Source organism: Oryx dammah, unplaced genomic scaffold, assembly GCF_014754425.2.
Source record: "Oryx dammah isolate SB20612 unplaced genomic scaffold, SCBI_Odam_1.1 HiC_scaffold_9, whole genome shotgun sequence".
Classification (NCBI taxonomy): Eukaryota; Metazoa; Chordata; class Mammalia; order Artiodactyla; family Bovidae; genus Oryx; species Oryx dammah.
In genome coordinates, this window is record NW_024070193.1 from 53,750,994 (window position 1) to 53,775,256 (window position 24,263).

Below are 24,263 nucleotides of genomic sequence, written 5' to 3' on the forward strand. Positions count from 1 at the left end.
ATTTGAATTCAGCCCTGTCTGGCTTCAAAGTTCAGTCCTTTCTACCATGTAGTCCCATGGTTGGTGGGGTGGGGAGCTACCTCTTTTTATACTGTGTGGGCACTTGGGGTTGTAACTTATTTGGGGGCACAACCATGTCTCACCAGCCCCAGAAGCTTCTCCATGAAAATTTCTAGAACTGAACTACCTTTGAAAGCTTCCTGGAAGAAGCGTCAGGCTTGGAGAACTGGCCCCATGAGAGCTGACTCTATTCCATTTAGTAATTTTTTAACTGTTGAATTATTTACCTGTGTTATGAGTTCCTAGATATGGACCACCTATCAATCTTTTCGTTTTCGTGTGTGTGTGTGTGTGTGTGTGTGTGTGTATGTTGGGCGCGGGTAAGATCCTCAAAGCTCTTTTCTAGGTAATTTTTAGAAACTTCCAGATTGCATTGGATATTTATATGCACAAAAATGATGAGTGCAGTGGAGAGTGTAACCCATCTAATTTTGCAGAAGAGCATCAACTCCACTTTAGATTTAGAAACCCAGCTGCAGCTCCGTGTGCCTCCATTGTGGGTGGGGGTAGAAGTTACAGTCAATACACAGAATACTTTGCTCTGTGTCTAGGCATCTGTGATCTCTCGTGCTTTCAGTGCAGTCTTACCCATTTCGGAGCCTCTGGTTCCCAAGTGCGTCGTGCTGTCTTGATAACACCAGGTATGGTTGGATTGGCTAGGTTGACGTGTGCCCATCAGTATAGGGATTAGGGTGAGGCCAGAGCTGCGTCCAGGACGCTCAATTGAAGGAGGCGCTTGCAGGAATCCGAGCACTCTTGCCCCACTCAAATCCTGGCCCGGGTGTCCACTGTGCATTTCTCATAACTCCAATGGGTGAAAACGCCCCGGGCGAGTTTACCTGCCTTCTTCTCCCCTCCCCTCCCAGACGCGCAGGAGAGCCCGGAGGACCTCCTAGCCCTGTTCCTAGGCTCGGCCAGCGAGGTCGATGTCCAGGTGACCGGGTACGTGTGTCCGGCCCAGGCTCGGTGCGGAAGACGGAGAGGAGTTGCGTGTGACCGGTGTTAGGCCGGGCGGGTCCATATCCGGGTGGACCCAGTGGGTGGGGCCGCTCCTCCCGCCAGGTCCCGAGGTGGGTGCGGGGGTGAGGAGTGACGCGCGGAGATTCCCTTTCGCACCTTCCCATCGAGAGGGGGCGGCAGGGTGTGGATTCCAGGCGTGCCCACCCTGCGGATCGGCTCCGAGAGCGCCCCGAGCCCCGGGCCTGAGCGGCCCCGGGGACTGGAAAGCAGATCAGGAAGACCTGGAGGAGGGCTGGCCGAACCGGCCACCCGCTCCGAACTTGCCTGGGAAACTAGTGCGGAGGGAGGGGCCGGGGCCGCGACGGGGGAGGGGCGGCCGCAGCTGCATCCAGCCCCTTTGGCTTCCTTCCCAGCGCTCCTCGCCTCCTCCTCCTCTTCCTCCTGTATGAGTCAGGCGTTTCCCGGGGATTTGGAGCAGCCACGCGCGGCCCGGGCTCCCGGAGCTGTAGCCGCCGCCGCGCCAGGAGCCCCAGCGCCGGGGCGGCCACCGCGGCGGGCCCCCGCGTCCCGGGCGCGCACGGACCATGGAGAGGGCAGCCCAGGGCGCGGAAAGCGGCGGGGGCAGCAACAGCAGCAGCCGCAGCAGCAGCCGCGCCACCTCGGCGGGCTCCTCGCCCTCCTGCTCCCTGGCTGGCCGGGGGGTCTCCGGCAGGTCGGCGGCCGCCGGGCTCGGAGGCGGGGGCAGCCGCAGCAGCCCGGGCTCGGTAGCCGCTAGCCCGTGCGGGGGCAGCGGCCGGCGGAGGGAGCCGGCGCTCGAGGGCGTGCTCAGCAAATACACCAACCTCCTCCAGGGCTGGCAGAACAGGTAACGCGCCCGCCGCCCGCCCCTCCCTGCGCGCTGCTCGGTGTGAGTGTGAGTGTGTGCGCGCGCGATCGGGCCGCGGGCAAGCTGGGGCGGCCTCGGCCCCCGGGCCCACCCCGCGTCCCCGCTCCCCTCGGTGCGCCGCGACCCCACCCCGGGCCCACATCGCAGTAGCGGGGAAGGAAGGAGAGCCTTGGCACCTGCAGGGACTGGAGCGACCGGCGAGCGCGCTGGTCCCCGGGCCCTGCCGGCTAGCGGCTTCCGGCACCCTTGGAGAAGGACTGAGAGTAGGGGGCAGAGGGGCGTGCGCGATGCCTGTACGTAAGAGCTGGCCCCATCACGCCAATTCTGTCTGCATCCTAGTTCATTTAAAACTTTGTTGTTTAAAGACGCCACCACCCCCAGAAATCAGCCAGTTATCCTCGGCAGTTTCCGGGGCGCGCTCTAGCCCCCCGCCCAGTTGGTGGCCGAGAGACTCCAGTCTCTGCGACGGAAGTTTCGTGTTGTTTTTTTCTTTGACACTCTCTCCCCTTTCGAAATGGGCAGTTCGCTGTTTAAGTTGTTTTCTCCCTTAAGGTGTCTCCTGAAGTTACCTGCTCACTCTGCTATCCCAGTTGGGACACGTGGAAGGAGGGGTGTTAGGGCAGGGGGTCGCGGTGTGTGTGGACCGAGGCAGTAAGGAACGCTTGAGAGGGGCAGATGGGGCTCTGCGTTTATGTGTAGGTGTGTGTGTATAGTTTTTCAGAAACAAGTCAAAAATACCAATATCCACGCAAGGAGAGTGGGGCTTTTTGGAGAGTTTGTTGACGAGATCCGTGTCAGGTCCTTGATAGCTCTTGAATATGAGGTCTTGTGGTTCTTAAGGATGCTTGGGAACACGTGTACACCCGTGGCAGATTCATATTGATGTATGGCAAAACCAATACAGTATTGTAAAGAAAAATAAAGTAGAATAAAAAAAAGAAAAAGAAAATCACCACACACACACACACAAAAAGGGTGCTTGCGAGATTTGCATCACATCCCGGGAGCTATTGCTTATCTCTGCTAGTGACTAGAGCACTTGGCGGTCTCTCCCTCTGTAAGCTTCAGATTGTTTCCAGCTGAAACTGCAGGCAGTTATTTACATGAAGCTCTACTAGGGGAAAGTGTTAGTGGATCGGTTTTGTCAGGACTTTTTGCTACCCCATGGACTGTAGCCCGCCAGGCTTTTCTTTCCATGAACTAATTCAGACAAGAATACTGGAGTGGGTAGCCATTTCCTTCCCCAGAGGATCTTCCTGACCCAGGGATTGTACCAGGGTCTCCTGCGTTGCAGGTGGAGAAGGGTGACTTCCTAAGTAAGAAAACTGAGTTGATATTGTAGGCAGAGAACTTTCCCCAGAGTTTCCTTGGAGATCTACTACTGTGTTAGTGGAAGCTGCACCTTAACTTCTGGATCCTTTTATTTCCCAAAATAGCCCCCGTGTCTGTTCTTGAAAGTGGAAAAGGGAATAGGTAGAGTGCCAGAGAGGAGACAGATGAGAGGACTGAATCTGATTTCAGGTCCTGGTAATTGCCTTGTTAATGACACCTGGCTGTGCCTTGCTTGTGTACCATTTGGTTTGTGTGTTGGACAATCACCTTTCTTTTTTTTTTTTTTCCCCTGAAGTAATTTATGAAGCCAACAGAGCTTTTACCCTGGATTAGTTACTTCACTTGGGGATGGCATTTTACCTGCAGTATATATTAAAGGATTTGTTCTTTGGAGTGGATTTAGGGGAAATTGGAGTAACTCATGCTTTTGTGTAATTAAATCCTCTGGAGATATTTAGGTTGAAGGCCAGATTGAGAAGAGGCAAAATTTATAACAATAATACTACTAATAACAGCAACAACAACATATACTTGATTGCAGGCTACACAGGTGAAATGTACTGTGTATACTGCGGAAGTCTCATCTGTATTGAATTTGTTTACTGTGGGTTATAGCTGGCTGCCACTGTTTGTTCTTACCACAGCAGACGCATTGGTCTCAAAGCCTACCATTGCCTTCAAAAGCATTGTCTCTCCCTAGTGGTCAGTGTCTCATTGGGGTTTGTTTCCGGCTGTGGCCGAGGGTGCATCAGTGATCCGGGGAACATCTGTGATGGCTCTGCCCGCATGCTTCTCCCTTCTCAAGGGGTCTTAGAAAGGAGGATCTGGACCAGTGAAAAGGAACAGGGAAGAGAACAAAGATGGAAACTTTGAAAAATACTCACTCATCCATTTATTTATTCAGGCAGTATTTTATGGAGGCCCTACTATGTGCCAGGCACTGGGTCAGCTACTTTGGAGCTCCTGCTGTGTGCAAAACACATAGGCATCTTTTCATCATGTAGTGGAGTGGGTCACAGGATGCAAAAGTGGAAGGAAACCTCACCTCCCACTCCCCAGGGGAATGCCTTGGTGTGAGTAGTTGGGCTGAGTCAAGCTCCCTGCATTTGCGGGCCTCATGGCATGTTCCTTTGCGTTTTTTTCTTTTTTTTTTTCCAAATTGTCTGCAGCTAATGATGGATCTCCAGCCACGAAGTCCTTGGTGAGGCTGCTGTCTGTCGATAACACACCAGCCACCCACCAACAGTTTTCACTCTGGTGTCTGCTTGCACATCCCCAAGTTGTTGTGAAGCTTATATTTTAACATTCAGTATCATATTCTGCCTTAATTTATTTGTAGTGCTCTTATCCTCATCCTCACGTCCCGAGGAAGGCATTGTGGCCAGAACACAAGATCGGTGACATAAAGAGGGATGGCAGGAGGGAAAGCTACATGAGTGGGACTCGCCTAGGAGAGCACGTCCAGGACACTTGGTGCTCTCGTTGGCTGAGAGGGTGCCACGTAATCAGAGTGGGGTGGGGAATCCCCATTAAGGAGTTGCTATAATCTGTTAGTATAGTTTTTTAAAGGAAATATTTCAGACATTATAGCATGGTAGAGATTTGTAGGATGGCATGAAAAAGTGCATGCATTCTAACTTGCTTCAGTCATGTCTGATTCTGTTCAACCCCATGGACTGTAGCCCCACCAGGCTCCTCTGTCCATGGGATTTCCAGGTAGGAATACTGGAGTGGGTTGCTATGCCCTCCTCCAGGGGATCTTCCTCACTCAGAGAACAAATCCTTATCTCACACCTCCTGCACTGGCAGGTGGGTTCCTTTCCATGAGCACCACCTGGGAAGCCCCATTAAAATGTAAATACCTCTAACAAATAAACACAGTTTCAGAAGGAGGTAGGTGCTCATAGACTAAAAATATGTTTAGGGAATTCATTGGTGATCCAGTGGTTTGGACCCCATGCTTCCATTGCTGTGGGCCTGGATTCGATTCCAGTTTGGGAAATTAGGATCCCACAAGCAACAGGGCGTGGTAAATATACATTTATGAAAGTGTGAAAGTGTTAGTCACTTGGTCATGTCCAACTCTTTGTGATCCCATGAGCTCCTTTGCTCACCAGGCTCCTCTGTCCATGGGATTTCCCAGGCAAGAATACTAGGGTGGGTTGCCATTTCCTTCTCACATAGATATGTTATCTATATCGTATATATATATATATAAGATGTTGAAATAAAGACATGTATTTGTGGAAATTTGTGTGGATCTAGTGTCTTTGCTTATATTCACATTTTAATCTAGTGCACGATCTTTACACCCGCTTTTTGAGTTTCATATGGAGTGTACCAGGGGGAGAATAAACTCCAGAGACTGGGGAGAGTCAGGCAGATGCCATATCACACGTGGCCTTGTAGGCAGGGGAAGGATTGAAGACTGTTACAGTTTCACAGAAGGATTTTAGGCAGGGAGGTGACCTGGTCTGCGACTTTCAAGAGCTTACTCTGGCTCCTGTGTGGAGATGAGATTTTCAGGAGCAGATTAGGAAGCAGAGAGGAGCACAGCGTGGCGGTCCAGGCAAGAAATGCTGGGGGCTTGGACGTTGGGGACAAGGGAAATGGAGAAAGGGACAGATTTGGAGTGGGGAGGAGGGACATTGCTGATGGACTGGATGCTGAGGTGAGAGAGCAAGAGGGGCCAAGGATAGCTTAAACTTTTAAAAATTGAAATATAGTTGATTTACAATGTTGTGTTAGTTTCAGGTGTACAGAAAAGTGATTCAGTTTTACATATGTATTTTTTTTTTTAATGTTCTCTTCCGTTGCAAGAAGGATAACTCTTGAGTGTGTAGGCTGGGAGGTTGAGGCATCCTTTATGGATCCCAGGGTCACAGGGGATGCACCTGCCTGTGGGTCAGATGGCGGACAACCAAGAGTTCTGTTTGCACGTGTTCAGTTTGCAAGGGCTAGATCTAGCATGGACTTAACAGTATGAACTCTCATTTGCCCTGAGGCTGAGTTTAGTCTTTGGCCAAAACGGAACTGCTTTGGGGTTGGTTTTAACATCTAGTGTTTTAGGGGAAATAATTTCTCATCGGATCTGGGAAGTGATATTTAACTATTTGAGGGTTTTCATCACCATTCAGTTTTTGATATTTGGAGGAAAAAAGACTGCAAATGTGGAGCCAGCCTCTAATTCTTTCTCGGGTGATTGGTGAGGTTGTGGGAACTCAGGAAAACACTGAAAGGCAAATCTTGAATAGGATGAGGAGGACGAGTACTGGCATACGAAAACCTCAGGCCAGTGGGCCCGCATTTGGACAGTTAGAGCAGCACGGACTCTGGGTCAAGTCCTGACCTCAGTACTGAGCACACCTCTTGCCTTGGGCCAGCTCCCTAATTGCCCTGGGCTTCCGCTTTCCCGCTTGCTTAAATGTTGAAGACGGTGTAACCTTTGCTCTTTCCCTCAATTCAGTGTGGGGATTAAATGAAGACCCTGATGTATAAGGGGCTGAGAATAGTTCAGGATCTTGGCAAGAAGGAGCTATTCTTGGATCTTCAGTTTGCCCCTACTTTAGCAGACCTTTTCCAGCCCAAAAAACTCTTGGTCTCTTTTTTGCATGCTGTGATGGCTCTGGGGTCCCATTAGCATAATTATCACAGAATTCTTTGTAGAGAAGATGATGGGTTCTTTGAGGGGCAAGAGGTTATTTAAAACTTGGAACCAGGCATTTACGTTTCTGTCAGAAGTGACTTCCTTCCTCCTCCAGTCTCTAAACCCCATCTCCCTTTCATGCTTTTCTCCTCCTTAACCCTTACCACCAGCTGACACGCTCTGTAGTTTACTCTTTAGTCTTTCTGCACTAGGTATTAGCTCTCTGAGGACAGAGAGTAATTTTGCTTGTCTTGTTCTCTGCTGTATCCTTAGAGTCTAGGATGTGGCATATAATAAAGGTTCAGTAAGTATTACCAAATGAGTTAGCAAGTAAATGAATGACAGAAAAGACAATCTAGGATTTAGTTCCTTTTTGGCCAGCGTTTACCACTGTTATTGTAATTCTTAATTCTCTACCTGCTTATAGCTTCGTCCTTGAGTTAGTGTGTTTATCATTTGCCCGGTTTTCTGCAACATGTCTTCTGGGTCAGCAGACATGCCCATTCTGACCTCAGACCCACCACAGCCCACCCAAGATGGACCTTTAGGAACCAGATATCCAAGGCTTGCTTTTCACTTGATCTGTATTGACATACTTTGAGAAGACAGTGTTTAGCCTCTGGCATAATTTCCCAGGGTTTTGGGGCCACTTGGCCCATTTAGCAAAGTCAGTAGGGGCATATATTAACTTCAAAAGTAATACTGCATTAAAATGAATGCTTTTTGAGAATTCCAATAGTTTTAGAGACAATTGGTGGTGATACCAGGGTTGAAAATCACTGTTCGGGTTTAATGTTCTTGTCTCCTTGTGCTCCGAAGGATTTGCACACCTTGCTGTCTGGGCTGTCAGATTGTTCTGACGCCCCACTCACATTGTTTAGGGACATCAGATGGCTTCATTGACGATAATTATAAAAGATGATTGCTTAGATTACAAAGCTGCATATTATATCTATGTATTGTATGTAATATATACAACTCTATCTGTATAAAATATACAATAATATATGCATAGAATGTTATCCTATATAATATATACAAGGGGAAAAGGGCATGGGAGGATGAGATGGCTGGATGGCATCACTAATGTAATGGACATGAACTTGGGCAAACTCCGGGAGATGGTGAGGGACAGGGAGGCCTGGCATGCTGCAGTCCATGGGGTTGCAGAGTCCGACACAACTGATGACTGACAACGTTATATTGTATATGTTTTGTACTATAAACATATATGTATATAATACATTATATATAATATATGTAATGTGTGCCATATGTTAAGCACCTTCTGTGGGATTGGCTGTCCTCTCACCCCTGCCTTTTTAAAGTGTACATGTATTTGATATTTATATTAAATGGGCTTCCCTGGTGGCTCAGATGGTAAATAATTTGCCTGCAATGCAGGAGACCCACGTTCGATCTCTGGCTCAGAAAGATCCCCTGGAGGAAGGTATGGCAGCCCACTCCAGTATTCTTGCCTGGAAAATTCCATGGGCAGAGGAGCCTGGTGGGCTGCAGTCTATGGGGTCACACACATACCCTGAATGGTTAGCATGATTTTCCTTCTCTTTTTTCCCATTATTTTTTTTTCCCCTAAGGTGAACGTGCATCCATTTTGCAGTTTGAAAATGTTATCGAGGAAAAGGAAAGCTGCCCATACCTTCCCACATAATCTCTGAATAACTGAATTTTTGAGAGTAAATTTTAAGTCTTATATATTCATTCAGAAAAATACACAACTCCTAAAAATACATAGTTCAGTGAATTTTCATGCACAACCAGATCAAGAAAAAGCAGCCCCTTCATCCTATCCCTTACTGTCATCCCTGGCCCCTGTGAGCACCACTATTCTGATTCCCAATACCATATATTAGTTAGGCCTATTTTCAAATTTCATATCGTGATGTGATCTTTTATGTCTGGCTTCTTAGCCCCATTCATGTTGTGGTCTGTTTATTTCCACTGCTGTTTGGTATTCTGTTGTATGAATGTACAAAATATATTTGTACCTATTGTAGATTGACATTTGAGTTCCTCCCAGTTTTGGGCTCATATGAATAGTTTTGGGAAATACACACATACCTGTCTGTGGGTGGATACCTAGGTGTGGAGGTGTTACAGATGTCCCACTCATGAGAGGCATCCAGAGAGTTTTCCAGAGTGGCTGTGTCTGTTAGTATGCCACAAGAAATGTGAGTGAGTTCTAGGTGCTCCACAGACTCGTCCATACTTGACATTGTCTGTTCTCTTCGTAGCCAATCTGGTGGGTGTGTGGTGGTATCTCCTTGTGATTTTAATTTGCCCTTTCTGATGGCTAATGAAGTTATTAGCTTTCTAATATCGGCTTTTTTCTTATTAAATTGTGGAATTTCCTGTGCATTCTGGGTCTGAGTTCACTGATAGGTTTCTGCACACGTGGGCACAGGTGTTCTATATGCAGAGAAAGCAACTTCTTTCATGCCGTGGTTTGCGAGTTATCTCTTACTAGTGTCTTAATAAACACAGATTCTAAATTTTAATGTAGTCACATTGTCAATGTTTTCCCTTTACGCTGGGTTCTTTTTGAGCCCTGTTTAGGACATCTTTGCCTGTCTCTTGGTCACGAGATGGTCTGTGACGTTTTCCTGTTTTAAAATATTTACTTTTATCTGTGTATTTGGCGGTGCTGGGTCTCAGTTGCGGCACACGGGGTCTTCTGTCTTCACGGCGGCGTGCAGACTCTCTAGTTGCTGCACATGAACTCTTCAGTGGCAGCTTGCAGGGTCTAATTCCCTGGCCAGGGATTGAACCTGGGCCCCCTGTGTTGGGAGCGTGGAGTCTGATGCATTGGACCACTAGGGAAGTCCCTATGACATTTTGTTTTCATTAATTAATGAAAGCTTTCATTAATTTTAAAATAATAAATTAATTTCTCAGACGTTGGAGTTGATATTGGGGGAATGTGGACCGCTGGCAGAAGCAATATGACTTTAAGGCTTCCAGTCTGTGTTAGTTTTCCTCTGCTGCTGCTGCTAACTCGCTTCAGTCGTGTCCGACTCAGTGCGACCCCATAGACGGCAGCCTACCAGGCTCCGCCGTCCCTGGGACTCTCCAGGCAAGAACACTGGAGTGGGTTGCCATTTCCTTCTCCAATGCATGAAAGTGAAAAGTGAAAGTGAAGTCGCTCAGTTGTGTCTGACTCAGCGACCCCATGGACTGCAGCCCACCAGGCTCCTCCATCCATGGGATTTTCCAGGCAAGAGTACTGGAGTTGGGATGCCATCACCTTCTCCAGTTTTCCTATGACTCTTATAAAAAATGACCACAAACTTGGTGACTTAAAACAACAGAAATGTATTTTTTCATGGTTCTGGAGGCCAGAAGTCTGAGGTTAGTTTCACTGGATGGAAGTCAGGGTGTTGGCAAGGCCGTGCTGCCACCGGTACTCTCGGGGAAAATTCTTCTTGCTTCTTCCAGCTTCTGGTGACTGCCAGCATTCCTTGGCTCGTAACTGCATCACTCCAGTTTCTGCCTCTGTCTTCGTGTTTCCTTCTCCTCTCTGTGTGTCAGGTCTCCCCCTGCCTCCCTTTAGAAGGACTCCTATGAATGCGTTTAGGGTCCGCTTAGAGAATCCCTCCATCGCAAGATCCTTGAGGTAATCAGCCTGCCATTAGGGCCTCCCAGGTGACTAGTGGGAAAGAACCCGCCTGCTGGTGCAGGAGACACAAGAGACAAGGGTTTGAGCCCTGAGTCAGGAAGATCCCCTGGAGGAGGGCATGGCAACCCACTCCAGTATTCTTGCCTGGAGAATCCCATGGACTGAGGAGCCTTCCAGGCTAGGGTCCTTAGGGTCGCAAAGAGTCAGACACGACTGAAGCGACTTAGTATGTGCCAAAAACTTTGCCTTATGAATTAACAGTCATAGGTTTAAGGAATTAGGATGTGAACATCTTGGGGGTGGGGAGTGGCATTCCCGCAGTCATGAGTCCAAAGTAGTTCTTAAGCTCTTTGGCTCCCTTCTCTGTCCACCTTGCCTACCGTCCACTGGTTGCCATAGCGACAGCCATCCCTTTCAGGGGCGGGCGCAGGTTGCTGTCATGAGTTAAGTGGGCTTCTTAGGCCAGATTGGTGGGCTCATTCATCTCTGCCTGGACAGAGCCCTTGGGCAAGTATTAAGTAGGTAATATTGTGTGGAAAACTGTTTCCAATGCCCATGAGTAAACCTAATTTCCTTTAACGGGCCAATCAGAGTTTCTTTGGGGTTTCTTTAAATACTAATTGAGCAATCAGTTTTGGAAGAATACATGTAATAATCTGTGCTTTCCATTTTATCAGAATGACTCATTAGTCCAAAGACTTCTTTTTCAAGTCATAAGAAACATACAATACGATAATCTTAGATGTTCCATTTGAATTTTGATACTCGTTCATAGCATATAACCACTGCGATTCCAATCCCAGTACTGACCCAAGAGAAATAGAGCTCACGTCCACACACAGACTTGTACATGAACAGCAGCTTGGTTTGTAACAGCCAAAAACTGGAAACCACCCAAACATCCACCTGTGAGTATATGGATATGCAAACTGGTATATTCACAGATACACTACGACTCAACAACAGAAAGAAATCCAGTATGAATGACTGATGCAGCAGCAAAGAGGACCAAACTCAGATCTTTCTAAGTTAAACAGACCAGACTCTGAAAACGATAAGCTCTAATGGTTCCACCCACTGATACATAAAACCCAAAGAGACAAAATGAATTCATGGTGATAAAAATCAGAAACAGATTGCAAGGGAAGGGGAATGGACTGGAAAGAAGCACAAGGAACCTTCCTGGGGCTGAATTGGTGGTCACTTTAGACCCAGTATACAGATGTTTCTCAGACCTTCCTCCCCCTGCATTGGGCCAGGTGACAAACGGTTTTATCTGTGTAGTGGATGCTGGTCTCCGCTGGCTGTCCATCACATGGCCTGGCAGGATGTGTCCCATCAGACAGCAGTTTGAGAACCCTGGGAGGAGAGGAGAGACGTGGGCCTTTGTGTCCTGAAAGTAGGATTGAGATGGTTGTGCTGGAAACGTGGGAGGCTCTCTGAACGTTTCCTCTGGGTGGCTCCTGATGAGTTTCGGGCCGGCCGAGACAGAATTAGAAAGAAAGCCATCCAGAATTTGGGGTTTGATAACCCAGACTTGATGGGATTTGGTCACAACCCAATGCTGTATTTGTGCCTTGTACAATGATACCAAAAACAACACTGCAATAAGGAAATGTGCACGATTCTGTTCTTTGAAGGCATTTGAGTCACGAATAACTTTTTCACGCTGGGCGGTCGTTTTCAGAGGAATGTGTTTGTGTGTGGTTTGGTCCCTTTCTAGAAATCTTTTGATGAAACTATAACAAGTTGAAAGGCTCCGACATCAGTTTTGTTTTTTGGCCGCACTGGGTCTTCGTTGCCGTGCACAGGTTTCCTCTGGTTTCAGTAAGTGGGGGCCACTCTCTAGTTGTGGTACGCGAGCTTCTCTTGGTAGTGGCTTCTCTTGTTGGCAGAGCACAGGCTCTGGGGTGTGTGGACTTCAATAGTCGGGGCACTTGGGCTTGCAGGCTCTAGAGCGCAGGGCACAGGCTTAGTTGCCCTGAGGCAGGTGGAGTCTTTTTAGAGCAGGGGTCAATCCTATGTCCCCTGCGTTGGCAGGCAGATTCTTAACCACTGAACCACCAGGGAAGTCCCCAGCATCAGTTTTTAGTAACTCTTTCCCGGGATGTGTTAAGTGTTTAGGCAGTGCTGGTCACGTGGCCGGTGAACCTCGAGCAGGGACTGAAAACCGCCCAGGACGCCATGGGATTCAGCTTCTCCCAAGTGCAGGTGGGACTCGGTGCTCTGTGTGAGTCACTCGTTCCAGAGGAGTTAGGTGGATTAGGTGATAGGTACATCCCTGTGATGGTCACGCCGTCAGAACCGTGGTGGGCTGAGAACCGTGCAGGGAATGCCACCACAAAGGTTTTCCTGGGCCCTTTGTTGCTAACTAGAATCTAGACAGAAGTGGGAGACTTTCCAAGTCCTGCGTGACACACACACACTGCTCTGTGTGTAGTTAGGCCTGATGGAAGGTTCACACCCCACGTACTTGTTGAGGGCCTTGCGTGTAAATGCCAAATGCCGTGCGGTATAGCCGGAGAAATCTCTAATTCAAAGAGATGCGTGCACCCCACTGTTCATAGCAGCACTGTTCACAATAGCCAAGACATGGAAACGAGCTAAATGTCCGTCAGCAGTTGAATGGATAAAGACTTGGTACATACACATGATGGAATCTTTACCATAAAACAGAATGAAATAATGCCATTTGCAACAGCAGGGATGGACCTCGAGGTGATCGTACTAAGTGAAGTAAGTCAGACAGGGAAAGACAAATACTGAATGGTATCACTTATATGTGTCATCTAAAATATGACACAAATGAGCAAATGTACAAAACGGAAACAGGTTCACAGACATGGAGAACAGACGTGTGGTTGCCAGCGGGAGATGAGGGGAGCGATTGGGAGCCTGGGATCAGCAGATGCAAACTCTTATATGCAGGATGGATGAACAACAAGGTCCTACTAGATAGCACAGGGAACTAGATTCAATATCCTGCAACAAACCATAATACAAAAGACCATGCAAAAGAATATATGTATGTTCATTTTACTGTACACAGAAATTAACATGCATTGTACACTAACCATGCTTCAGTTAAAAAAAGTAAATAAATGCCACGTGAGATGTGAGAGACGAAAGAAAACAGCACAGGTCCTGCCTTACAGGGCTGGCAGCCTGTAACGGGTGGCAGACTTTTCCCGTAAAGGGTCAGACAATTAATATCTGGCTTTGTGGGCTCCACAGTCTCCATGGCAACTCCTCTACTCTTCCATTGTAAACAAGCGGGTGTGTCTGTGTTCCAATAAAACTTTGTTTACAAAGACAGGGGGTGGGCTGGATTTAGCCTATGGGCTGTGGTTTGACCATCCTTGGTCTGAAATGATGTGCAGAGCCCTTGCTCAGGTAGTCGGGACAGCTGAGTGTGGTGGCTAAGGGTAAGGATTCTGCGGTCCAGCAGCCTGGGCTTGCACCCCAACCTTGCTGTTGACTAGTAATACCTGTGTGGCCTTGGATCAGCTATTTAACCTCTCTGTGCCTTGGTTTCTTCATCTGTAAAATGGGGATGTTACAGTGAGTGTGTCATAGGGTTGTTGGGATCAGCTGCCAAACTTCATGTAAAGGGCTTAGAATAGGGCATGGCACATGGGAAAGGAATGGCTACCCACTGCAGTATTCTTGCCTGGAGAATCTCATGGACAGAGGAGCCTGGCAGGCTACATTTCATGGGGTTGCAAAGAGTTGGACATGACTGAGTGAGTAACACTTCTATGATATGGGGTGGGGTGGGCGGTGGTGATGCTACCCGAGAAGAAGCTCCAGGGGAGAGCCCCACCTCCACCTGGGGATAGCAGACAAGTGGCAGGCGAGGGGAGACCTAGGATCTTGAAGAGAGGGGTTCATTGTGCAGCCTGGGGCTTGGGGAGGGCTTCCCTGGTAGAAGCTCTGTGGGTACAAAGGTTGGGAGGTGTGGAGTGAGGGAGATGGTTTGGTATGGCTGGAACTCAGGTGGTATGTAGGCTTGGCCAGGGACCAAACGGTAAAAGCAGCCCGTGTTGGAAAAACCTGCTTCCTGAAGGACTCTCAAGCCACCGACAGCACAGATCATAAAACGTCAATGCTACCAGAACCAGAAGGGATACCTCTGTGGGCCCAGGGGCCCTTGGATGCTTTAGATTTACGATTTAATCCTTAACATGAGATAAGAGGTGCTACAGATCTATCCAGCCTTCCCTTCTTCTGTAGTCATAGAGCCCTAGTTTTTAGCTGTATACATGCTTTATCTTTGAGAAAGCTATCTTTGCACCGCACATTCCCCCTTATAGGGAACAGAGTTATCACATAATAGTTTCCTGGAACCTCCTTTGTACCTTTCCCCCTTTTTTCCCTTTCTTAAAATAAAGACATGTAGCCAAAACTGGAATATAGACGTGATGTCTGGAATTGCAGCAGTCATCTTGAGTCTTTAGGCAGCTGGAATGAAGGCCATAAAGACAGAAGGCACCTCTGAGGACTTTGTTGATCAGAAAAGTGAGTGTTGGTTGATCAGTCGTGTCTGACTCTGTGTGACCCCATGGACTGTAGCCCGCCAGGCTCTTCTGTCCATGGAATTCTCTAGGCAAGAATACTGGAGTGGGTTGCCATTCCCTTCTCCAGGGGATCGTCCCGACCCAGGGATTGAACCAAGGTCTCCTGTGTTGCAGGCAAATTCTTTACTATCTGAGCCACCTGGGAAGCCTCAGTTGATCACCTCACAAATCCTGGGCTAGTATCTTCTGGAATTTTCTATGATGGACATAATAAGCCTCACTTTTAAGCCACTCTTCACAGCCAAATCTAACCCTGACTGTTGCAGGTGGGATCTCTATTTTGCAGGTGTAGAAACTGAGGCACAGAGTGACCTAAGTTGCCTTGCTGGTAAGTTGTGGAGTCAGGAGCGGTCTGACTCTGGAACTTGCTTTCTTTTCACCGACGTGGAAGGAACTTGGAGACCTTCTCCCCACTCATTTTGTAGATGAGATCACTGAGGGCTTTGCCTCAGGGTAAAGCAGCCATGCATTTTCACTGCAAGGCAGTCATTGCTCAACATTATTTCTTTTCGCTCTCTCCAGCCCTGGCCTTCTCTGAGAAGGGCCCCTGTGCTGTCATTAGCGAGTTTCTAGCCCAGTGTTGGGTGGCATCTCTTTCTGTGAGTAGCTGATGTTTGGTGGGTTTTTCCTGGTCAGAAGTAGGCACTTTTTCGGGCTGTGTGTTCAGAGCTTTTACCGCCTCGCCCCTTGCCTCCTGCAGCCCTTCGGAAGGTCTTTCCATGCCTGTCCTGTCCTGTCTTCACTCAGGCTCCCAGGACAGGCTGAGGGGGCTCTTGGGGCCTGTGAGTCTTAGGAAGCTCTGCCCGGAGTCTTAATTGCCAGGGAGGCCTCCCAAATCCACACTCCTAAATCAGAGTGTGGACTTTGGGTGAAGTGGGATTGCATGTTTTGAATGCAGTTTGCTTTTGGGATTCTTATGTAGCTGAGTTCCACCCTATTACTAATGCCTTAAAAATGGGCCTCCTGACCCCTTTGGCTAACTTAACTTGAGTGAACTTTACAGTGCTTTACTGTGTACGTGTTCCAGCTGACTCATTTCATGGATTGAGCCCTAAAAAATGGAGCAGGACAAAAGCCAGTTTGTGCTGTGAATGCTGTTGAGAGGGTATTGTTGCACCCTTATTTTATATCTGTATCTGTATCATACTGCGTTTTGTCACTTTTTATACTAGCAATATTCTTGTGGTCATTTTTATTCTCCTGGCTAACCTGCACCTTTTTCCTTTTTGTGAGAAGTCTGCCCTTGATACCTTGGCCCAAAGTGCATTGTAACACTGTTTTAGTCATTTAATTTGGAGTTTCCTATAACTGAAATTTTTGTTAAACATCAGTTTCTGTGATACCCTTGGAGTGAGCTGAAATTCAGGAAAAAAGTATTGAAAGCCAAAACTCTACATTTTTTTTTCTCACAAGATAGGATTGACATAAAAGTGCTTTAGAAAATCTCTACGTCAGAGAAACAGGACTAAACTTACGGAATCAAGCTTAAGCCTGGGGGAGGTCATCTTTTTGAACATAAGCATAGCGTAACCTAACTATAAAGAGACTAAATCGTAGTTGCTTATGTCATGAAATTGAATTTCTGCTTATCTAGAACTGGCTTCCTTTTCCTTTCCAGCAATGTACCAGTTATTGGTATTCTTAGTGTTTTCTGTTTTGTTTATTTCCGTCTTTAGTTTTGCCTTTTTAGTTTGAAGCTGTAAATTCCTTTTGAAAACTACAAAGTGTACATTTTCTACTAACTAAATATAACTTGTGATCTGATTTTTTTTTGTGTGTGTAAATGACATTATTATGCCAGAAAATTTGGGTGCAGTCTATAGCTAACAGTACAGTATCCATGCTAATTGTTTGATTTTAATATTTGTACACTGAAGGATTTAGGGGTCAAGGGGCATTATTTTGGCAACTTATTCTCATGTGGTTCTGGAAAAATATATTTATAGAGAGAAAAGATAACTTTGTATCATTGTTGGAACTTTGTTAAAAGTTAGCAAGAATTTGTTTGGCCCGTTTTTACTTTTTTGGGCTGCACTGGGTCTTCCCTACTGTGGTCAGGCTTTGTCTGGTTGCAGCATGTGGAGGCGTCCCCAGTTGTAGAGCATGGGTTCTAGACTGCCTGAGCTCAGTAGTCACCCTATGTGGACTTAGTTTTTCTGTGGCATGTGGGATGTTAGTTCCCTGAACCAGGGATCAATCTGCATCCCATGCATTACAAGGCAGATTCTTTTTTTTTTTTAATATAAATTTATTTATTTTAATTGGAGGTTAATTACTTTACAATATTATTTTGGTTTTGCCATACATCAACATGAATCCGCCATGGGTATACACATGTTCCCCATCCTGAACCCCCCTCCCTCCTCCCTCCCCGTACCATCCCTCTGAGTCGTCCCGGTGCACCAGCCCCAAGCATCCAGTATCATGCATCGAACCTGGACTGGCAGTTTGTTTCATATATGATATTATACATGTTTCAGTGCCATTCTCCCAAATCATCCCACCCTCTCCTTCTCCCACAGAGTCCAAAAGACTGTTCTATACATCTGTGTTTCTTTTGCTGTCTCACATACAGGATTATCGCTACCATCTTTCTAAATTCCATATATATGTGTTAGTATACTGTATTGGTGTTTTTCTTTCTGGCTTACTTCACTCTGTATAATAGGCTCCAGTTTCATCTGCCTCATTAGAACTGATTCAGATGTATTCTTTTTAATGGCTGAGTAATACTCCATTGTGTATATGTACCACAGCTTTCTTATCTATTCATCTACTGATGGATATCTAGGTTGCTTCCATGTCCTGGCCATTATAAACAGTGCTGCGATGAACACTGGGGTACATGTGTCTCTTCAATTCTGGTTTCTTTGGTGTGTATGCCCAGCAGTGGGATTGCTAGGTCATAAGGCAGTTCTATTTCCACTTTTTAAAGGAATCTCCACACTCTTCTCCATAGTGGCTGTACTAGTTTGCATTCCCACTAACAGTGTAAGAGGGTTCCCTTTTCTGCACACCCTCTCCAGCGTTTATTGCTTGTAGACTTTTGGATCGCAGCCATTCTGACTGGTGTGAAATGGTACGTCATCGTGGTTTTGATTTGCATTTCTCTGATAATGAGTGATGTTGAGCATCTTTTCATGTGTTTGTTAGCCATCTGTATGTCTTCTTTGGAGAAATGTCTCTTTAGTTCTTTGGCCCATTTTTTGATTGGGTCGTTTATTTTTCTGGAATTGAGCTGCATAAGTTGCTTGTATATTTTTGAGATTAGTTGTTTGTTAGTTGCTTCATTTGCTATCATTTTCTCCCATTCTGAAGGCTGTCTTTTCACCACTTACCCTCAATGGTGAAAAATTAAAAGCATTTCCCCTAAAGTCAGGAACAAGACAAGGGTGCCCACTTTCACCACTACTATTCAACATAGTTTTGGAAGTTTTGGCCACAGCAATCAGAGCAGAAAAAGAAATAAAAGGAATCCAAATTGGAAAAGAAGAAGTAAAACTCTCACTGTTTGCAGATGGCATGATCCTCTACATAGAAAACCCTAAAGACTCCACCAGAAAATTACTAGAGCTAATCAATGAATATAGTAAAGTTGCAGGATATAAAATCAACACACAGAAATCCCTTGCATTCCTATACACTAATAATGAGAAAGTAGAAAAAGAAATTAAGGAAACAATCCCATTCACCATTGCAATGAAAAGAATAAAATACTTAGGAATATATCTACCTAAAGAAATTAAAGACCTATATATAGAAAACTATAAAACACTGATGAAACAAATCAAAGAGGACACTAACAGATGGAGAAAAATACCATGTTCATGGGTTGGAAGAACCAATATAGTGAAAATGAGTATACTACCCAAAGCAATCTACAGATTCAATGCAATTCCTATCAAGCTACCAACGGTAGCCAACAAACAATTTCACAGTTTGTACGGAAATACAAAAAACCTTGAATAGCCAAAGCAATCTTGAGAAAGAAGAATGGAACTGGAGGAATCAACCTGCCTGACTTCAGGCTCTACTACAAAGCCACAGTCATCAAGACAGTATGCTACTGGCACAAAGACAGAAATATAGATCAATGGAACAAAATAGAAAGCGCAGAGATAAATCCACACACCTATGGACACCTTATCTTTGACAAAGGAGGCAAGAATATCAATGGATTAAAAACAATCTCTTTAACAAGTGGTGCTGGGAAAACTGGTCAACCACTTGTAAAAGAATGAAACTAGAACACTTTCTAACACCATACACAAAAATAAACTCAAAATGGATTAAAGATCTAAATGTAAGACCAGAAACTATAAAACTCCTAGAGCAGAACATAGGCAAAACACTCTCTGACATAAATCACAGCAGGATCCTCTTATGACCCACCTCCCAGAATACAGGAAATAAAAGCAAAAATAAACAAATGGGACCTAATTAAAATGAAAAGCTTCCGCACAACAAAGGAAACTATACAGGGCAGATTCTTAACCACTGGACCACCAGGGAGGTTCCTGGCCTATTTTTATAAAAAGACTATGTGGCATGCAGCATATACTTCTTGGCTGAATGTAGCATGTAGCTGATAAAAATTACCAGTTTGCCTTAACTTTAATCTTCTCAAGTGGCCACTAAGGCAGCCATTCTGTGGTCTTCATCCACTACTTTTTGGAAGCTGCTTCAGGTGTGGTAAGATAGACAATTCCAGATGCTAACTGGTGGGAATTGCTCGTGCCTGTGAGCAGCTGTCCATGAAACTAGGTAAAGCTGCAGTATTTGCAGCTCGTGGAAAGAACGTTCAACCGAAGGCTTGGACAATTTGTGTATTTATCCCTTTCCTGTTTAGTTGTTAGTTTTCTTTGCATGCCAACCATTTTGTTTTCCATCTGTAAACAAGATGAAGTGGGAGGTATATTGCTTGTTCCCTCTGTGACATAGAAAGAATGAATTATCATTTATAACCACTTTAAACCTACAACTTTATTTAATAAATACATTCTATTATCTAGAATTATGGTGATCTTTGTTGTAAAATTACCTGTAAGCATTTTGAATAAAGAGGACAAAGGCAGTGTGTCTTGGGAGTTTTGTGTGATGATGGACTTGCTTCTGGGAGCAGCAGCTCTGGGCTCATCTGATGGCTGTGACTTCGGGGCTGTAGATGAAGGCTTTGGGACTGGGTGTGGGCTCAGAGCTTTTCTCCTCTTCCATTGGTTACCTTTCCACACTGTTGATTGTGTCCTTTGATGCCCAAGAGTTTTAAAGTGGGATATAGTCCCGTTTGTCTGTTTTTGCTTTTGTTGCCTTTGTTTTTGGTGTCATAGTCAAGAAATCATTGTCAAATCCAATGTCATGAAGCTTTTCTATTATATTTTCTTTTGGTGTTTTATAGTTTTAGGTCTTATATTTAGATATTTAATCTGTTTTGAGTTAATTTTTGCATACAGTGTAAAATAAGGGCCCAACTTCATTCTTTTGCATGTGAATATCCAGTTTTCCCAATACCACTTGTTGAAGAGACTCTTTTTCTCCTGCTGAGTACTTTTGGCACCTTTTTCAGAGATCTTATGACCACATAGAGAACCACATGCTGTATGGGCTCTCTATTCTATTGGTACACTTGTCTGTCTTTATGTCAGGACCACATTCAGCTGATCACTGTAGCTTTGTAATGTGTTTTGATATTAGAACTGTCAGCCTTGTTCTTTTTTAAAATTATTTTGGTTCTTCAGGGTCCCTTGAGATTCTGTATGAATTTTAGAATTTTCTATTTCTGCCAAAAAAAAAAAAAATGCCACTGGGATTTTGCTAGGGTTTGCACTGAATCTGTAGATCACTTTGGCTGGTATGAGCTTCTTTAAGATATTAAGTCTTAAAAAAATATTAAGTCTTTCAATCCAAAGACATGTGGGTTAGCTTTCCATATATTTATATCTTCTTTAATTTTTTTCAGAAATGTATTGTAGTTTTTAGTGCATAAGGTTCTCACCCTTTTGGTTAGGGTTATTCTTCTAAAAAAATTTTTTTTGACGTTTAGTTGATTTACAATATTGTGTTAGTTTCAGGTGTACAGCAAGGTAATTCAGTTATATATATATATGTGTGTGTGTGTGTGTATATATATATATATATGTATGTATGTATATGTTTTCAGCTGCTTTTCCATTATAGGTTGTTCAGTAAAAGGTACTGAATATAGTACCTTTATAGTACCTTTATATAGTACCTTTAGATTTATTATTAAGTATTTGTTTTGATGCTATTGTAAACAAAACCCGTTTTTTTCTGTTGATTTTTAAAAAATTATTTATTTATATATTTTTCCTCCCTTCCCCCTAAAATTTATTTTTAATTAGAGTATATTGTTTTACAATGCTTTATTGATTTTTGCCATATATTAGCATGAATCAGCCATAAGTATATACATGTCTCCTTCTTCCTGAACCTCCCTCCTGCCTCCCTTGCTCTGTTGATTTTTTTATCTTGCAACTTTGCTGAATTCTTTCATTACTTCTGACAGGTTTTTAAAATTTTTGTGGAGTCTTTAGTAGTTTTTATACATGTCATTTGCAAAGCTAATATTACTTCTTCCTTTCCAGTTTGGATGCCTTTTATTTCTTTTTCCTGTCTAGTTACTCTGGCCAGAACCTCTGATCCTCTGTTGAATAGAGATGGTGGGAGTGGGTGTCCTTGCCTTGTTCCTGATATTAGAGGAAAAAGCTTCAGTCTTCTGCCGTCGAGTATGGTGTTAGCTGTGGACTTTTCATAAATGGCCTTCATTATGTTGAGATAGCTTCCTTCTATTCCTAGTTTGTTGAGTGTCTTTATTATAGAAGTGTCTGCTACCTGCTTTTGCAAAGTGTTATTGAAACACACTCATGCCCATTTGTTTACACATTGCCCACGTCTGTTGTCACTCTGCAGTGACAAAGTTAAGTAGTTGCAACAGAGACTTTGAGGCCAGCAAAGACTGAAATGGTTACTGTCCGGCCCTTTTCTAATCGCTGCTTTCAGCTATTAATGTGGTAAATTACATTGATTGCTTTTTGAATTTTGAGCCAGCCTGGCTCTTCTGGGATAAACCTCACTTGGTTATGGTGTGTTATATTTTTTAATGTTGTTGGATGCAGTCTGCTAATATTTTGTTAAGGACTTTTGCATCTTTGTTTATGAAAAGTATTTGTTTGCAGTTTTCTTATCCTGTCTTTGGTTTTGGTATCAGGGTAATGTTGGCCTTAAAATGAGTTGGGAAGTATCCTTCTTGTTATATTTTCTGGAAGAAATTGTGTAGAGTTGGTGTTATTTCTTCCTTAAATATTTGGTAGAAATCACCAGGGAAACCATCTGGCCTGAAGATTTCTTATTTTGGAAGGGTTTTTAACTACAGATTCATTTTAAAAATAGTCATGAAGCTATTCAGATTATCTGTTTCATCTTGGGTGTGTTTTGGTAGTAAATGCTTTTTGAGGAATTGGTGCATTTCTTATAATTGTTGACTCCATAGGATGTATAAAGTTACTTCTATTATTCCCTATTATCCTTTCAATATCTTTGAAGCCTACAGTGATATTCCCTTTTTCCTGTTATTGATAATTTTATGTCTTTGACAGTCTTGCTAGAGATTTATTTATTGATCTTACTAAGAACCAGCTTTTTGTTTCATTGGTAGTTTTTATTATTTTATTATTTTTTTAAAAATTTATTTATTTGGCTGAGCTTGGTCTTAGTTGCAGCACACAGGATCTTCAGTGTTTGTTGAAGCATGTGGAATCTTTAGTTGCAGCCTGTGGGATCTAATTCCCTGACCAAGAATCAAAGCCAGGCTCCCTGCATTGGGAGAATGGAGTCTTAGCCACCAGACCCACTAGGAAATTCCTATTGTTTTCTATTTTAAATTTTTTTACTTCTGTGCTAATCTTCTAAATTCTTTCCTTCTGCTATTTATGTTTAGTTTCTTCTTTTCCTAGTTTCTTAAAGTAGAAGCTTACATTATTGAATTCTTTCATCGTTTCTAGTGTAAATATTTAATGCTATAAGTTTCCCTCAAACACTGCTTTAGTCGCCTTCACATGTTCTGATATGTTGTATCTTCATTTTAGTTTGGTTCAAAGTATTTTCTAGTTTCCCTTGAGTCTTTCTCTTTGACTCATGAATTATTTAGAAATGTGTTAATTTCCAAGTGTTTGAAGATTTTTCTGTTATCTTTCTGTTACTCATTAATTTCCTTATGGTCAGAGAACATACTTTGAATTAATTCAGTTATTTAATTTTTATATGGGTTGTTTTATGACCTTGGTTATGTTCTATCTTGGTGAATGTTCCATGTATACTTGAAAATAATATGCATTCTTTTGTCATTGGGAGAATTGTTCTGTAAATGTCAATTAGATCCAGTTCACTGATATTTTTTCAGTTCTTCTATGTCCTGATCGACTTTAAAAAGTCTTTATTTTATAATTTTGGAGCCGTGGTCTAGAAAGAAAGCATAACTCCTGCTTACAATGTCATATGTATTCAAAATTCCCCCTTAATTTGTGTTCCTTCACAGACTGCCTTATTTGTATATTTAATTTTCTTGAATATAACCTGCATAAAGTCCTAGGAGCTTGATTGTTGTCCATCTTTGGGGAAAGCACACAAACGTTACAGGGCAGGGTGCTCTTCACTTTATTTTATGAGGTCTTCTCCCTGACTGTCTGGCACCTGCCATTATTTTAGGTAAATTACTGAAAAATCAGTTTTAGAGCTACTTGGAAATGTTTTTGGACAGTTTAGCTCAGTCCAATGCAGAATTAATGTAAATATATTGGTTACCAACTGAAGATTGATAAAAAGAATTATGCATTGGTTCTGGGAATTCCCTGGTTAGCGTTTGGGGCTTTCACTGCCATGGGCTCGGCTTCCATTCTGTAAGCTGTGTGACACAGCCAGAAGACGAAATCTGTGCATTGATTCTACTGAGTGGGTGAATGGCCACTGAAGATATTCTCAGACCAGAACTCCCCCATTAAGAGTGCCAACTAGACTGAGTCCTGGGGAGACATCTGTGCAGGGAGCCTTTAGATAAGCCAGGCTCATCCATCCCCTTAACAAGGGGCGGATTTCCCTGTATCCGCTAAGACTTCCACTCCAGCTTTGAATATGCAAAATCTTCAAAATATT

General features: G+C 44.2%; 1 protein-coding gene across 1 annotated transcript in view; it reads left to right on the forward strand.

Moving 5' to 3' along the window:
• Positions 1-1,550: 1,550 nt before the first annotated feature.
• The window catches only part of OSBPL10 (oxysterol binding protein like 10), a 326,754-nt gene continuing 304,041 nt past the window's right edge, over positions 1,551-24,263 (forward strand). Inside the window, exon 1 of the mRNA XM_040246324.1 lies at positions 1,551-1,885. Coding sequence (XP_040102258.1) covers positions 1,605-1,885 — 281 coding nt within the window. The 5' untranslated portion in view covers positions 1,551-1,604. The remainder of the gene's footprint in view (positions 1,886-24,263) is intronic.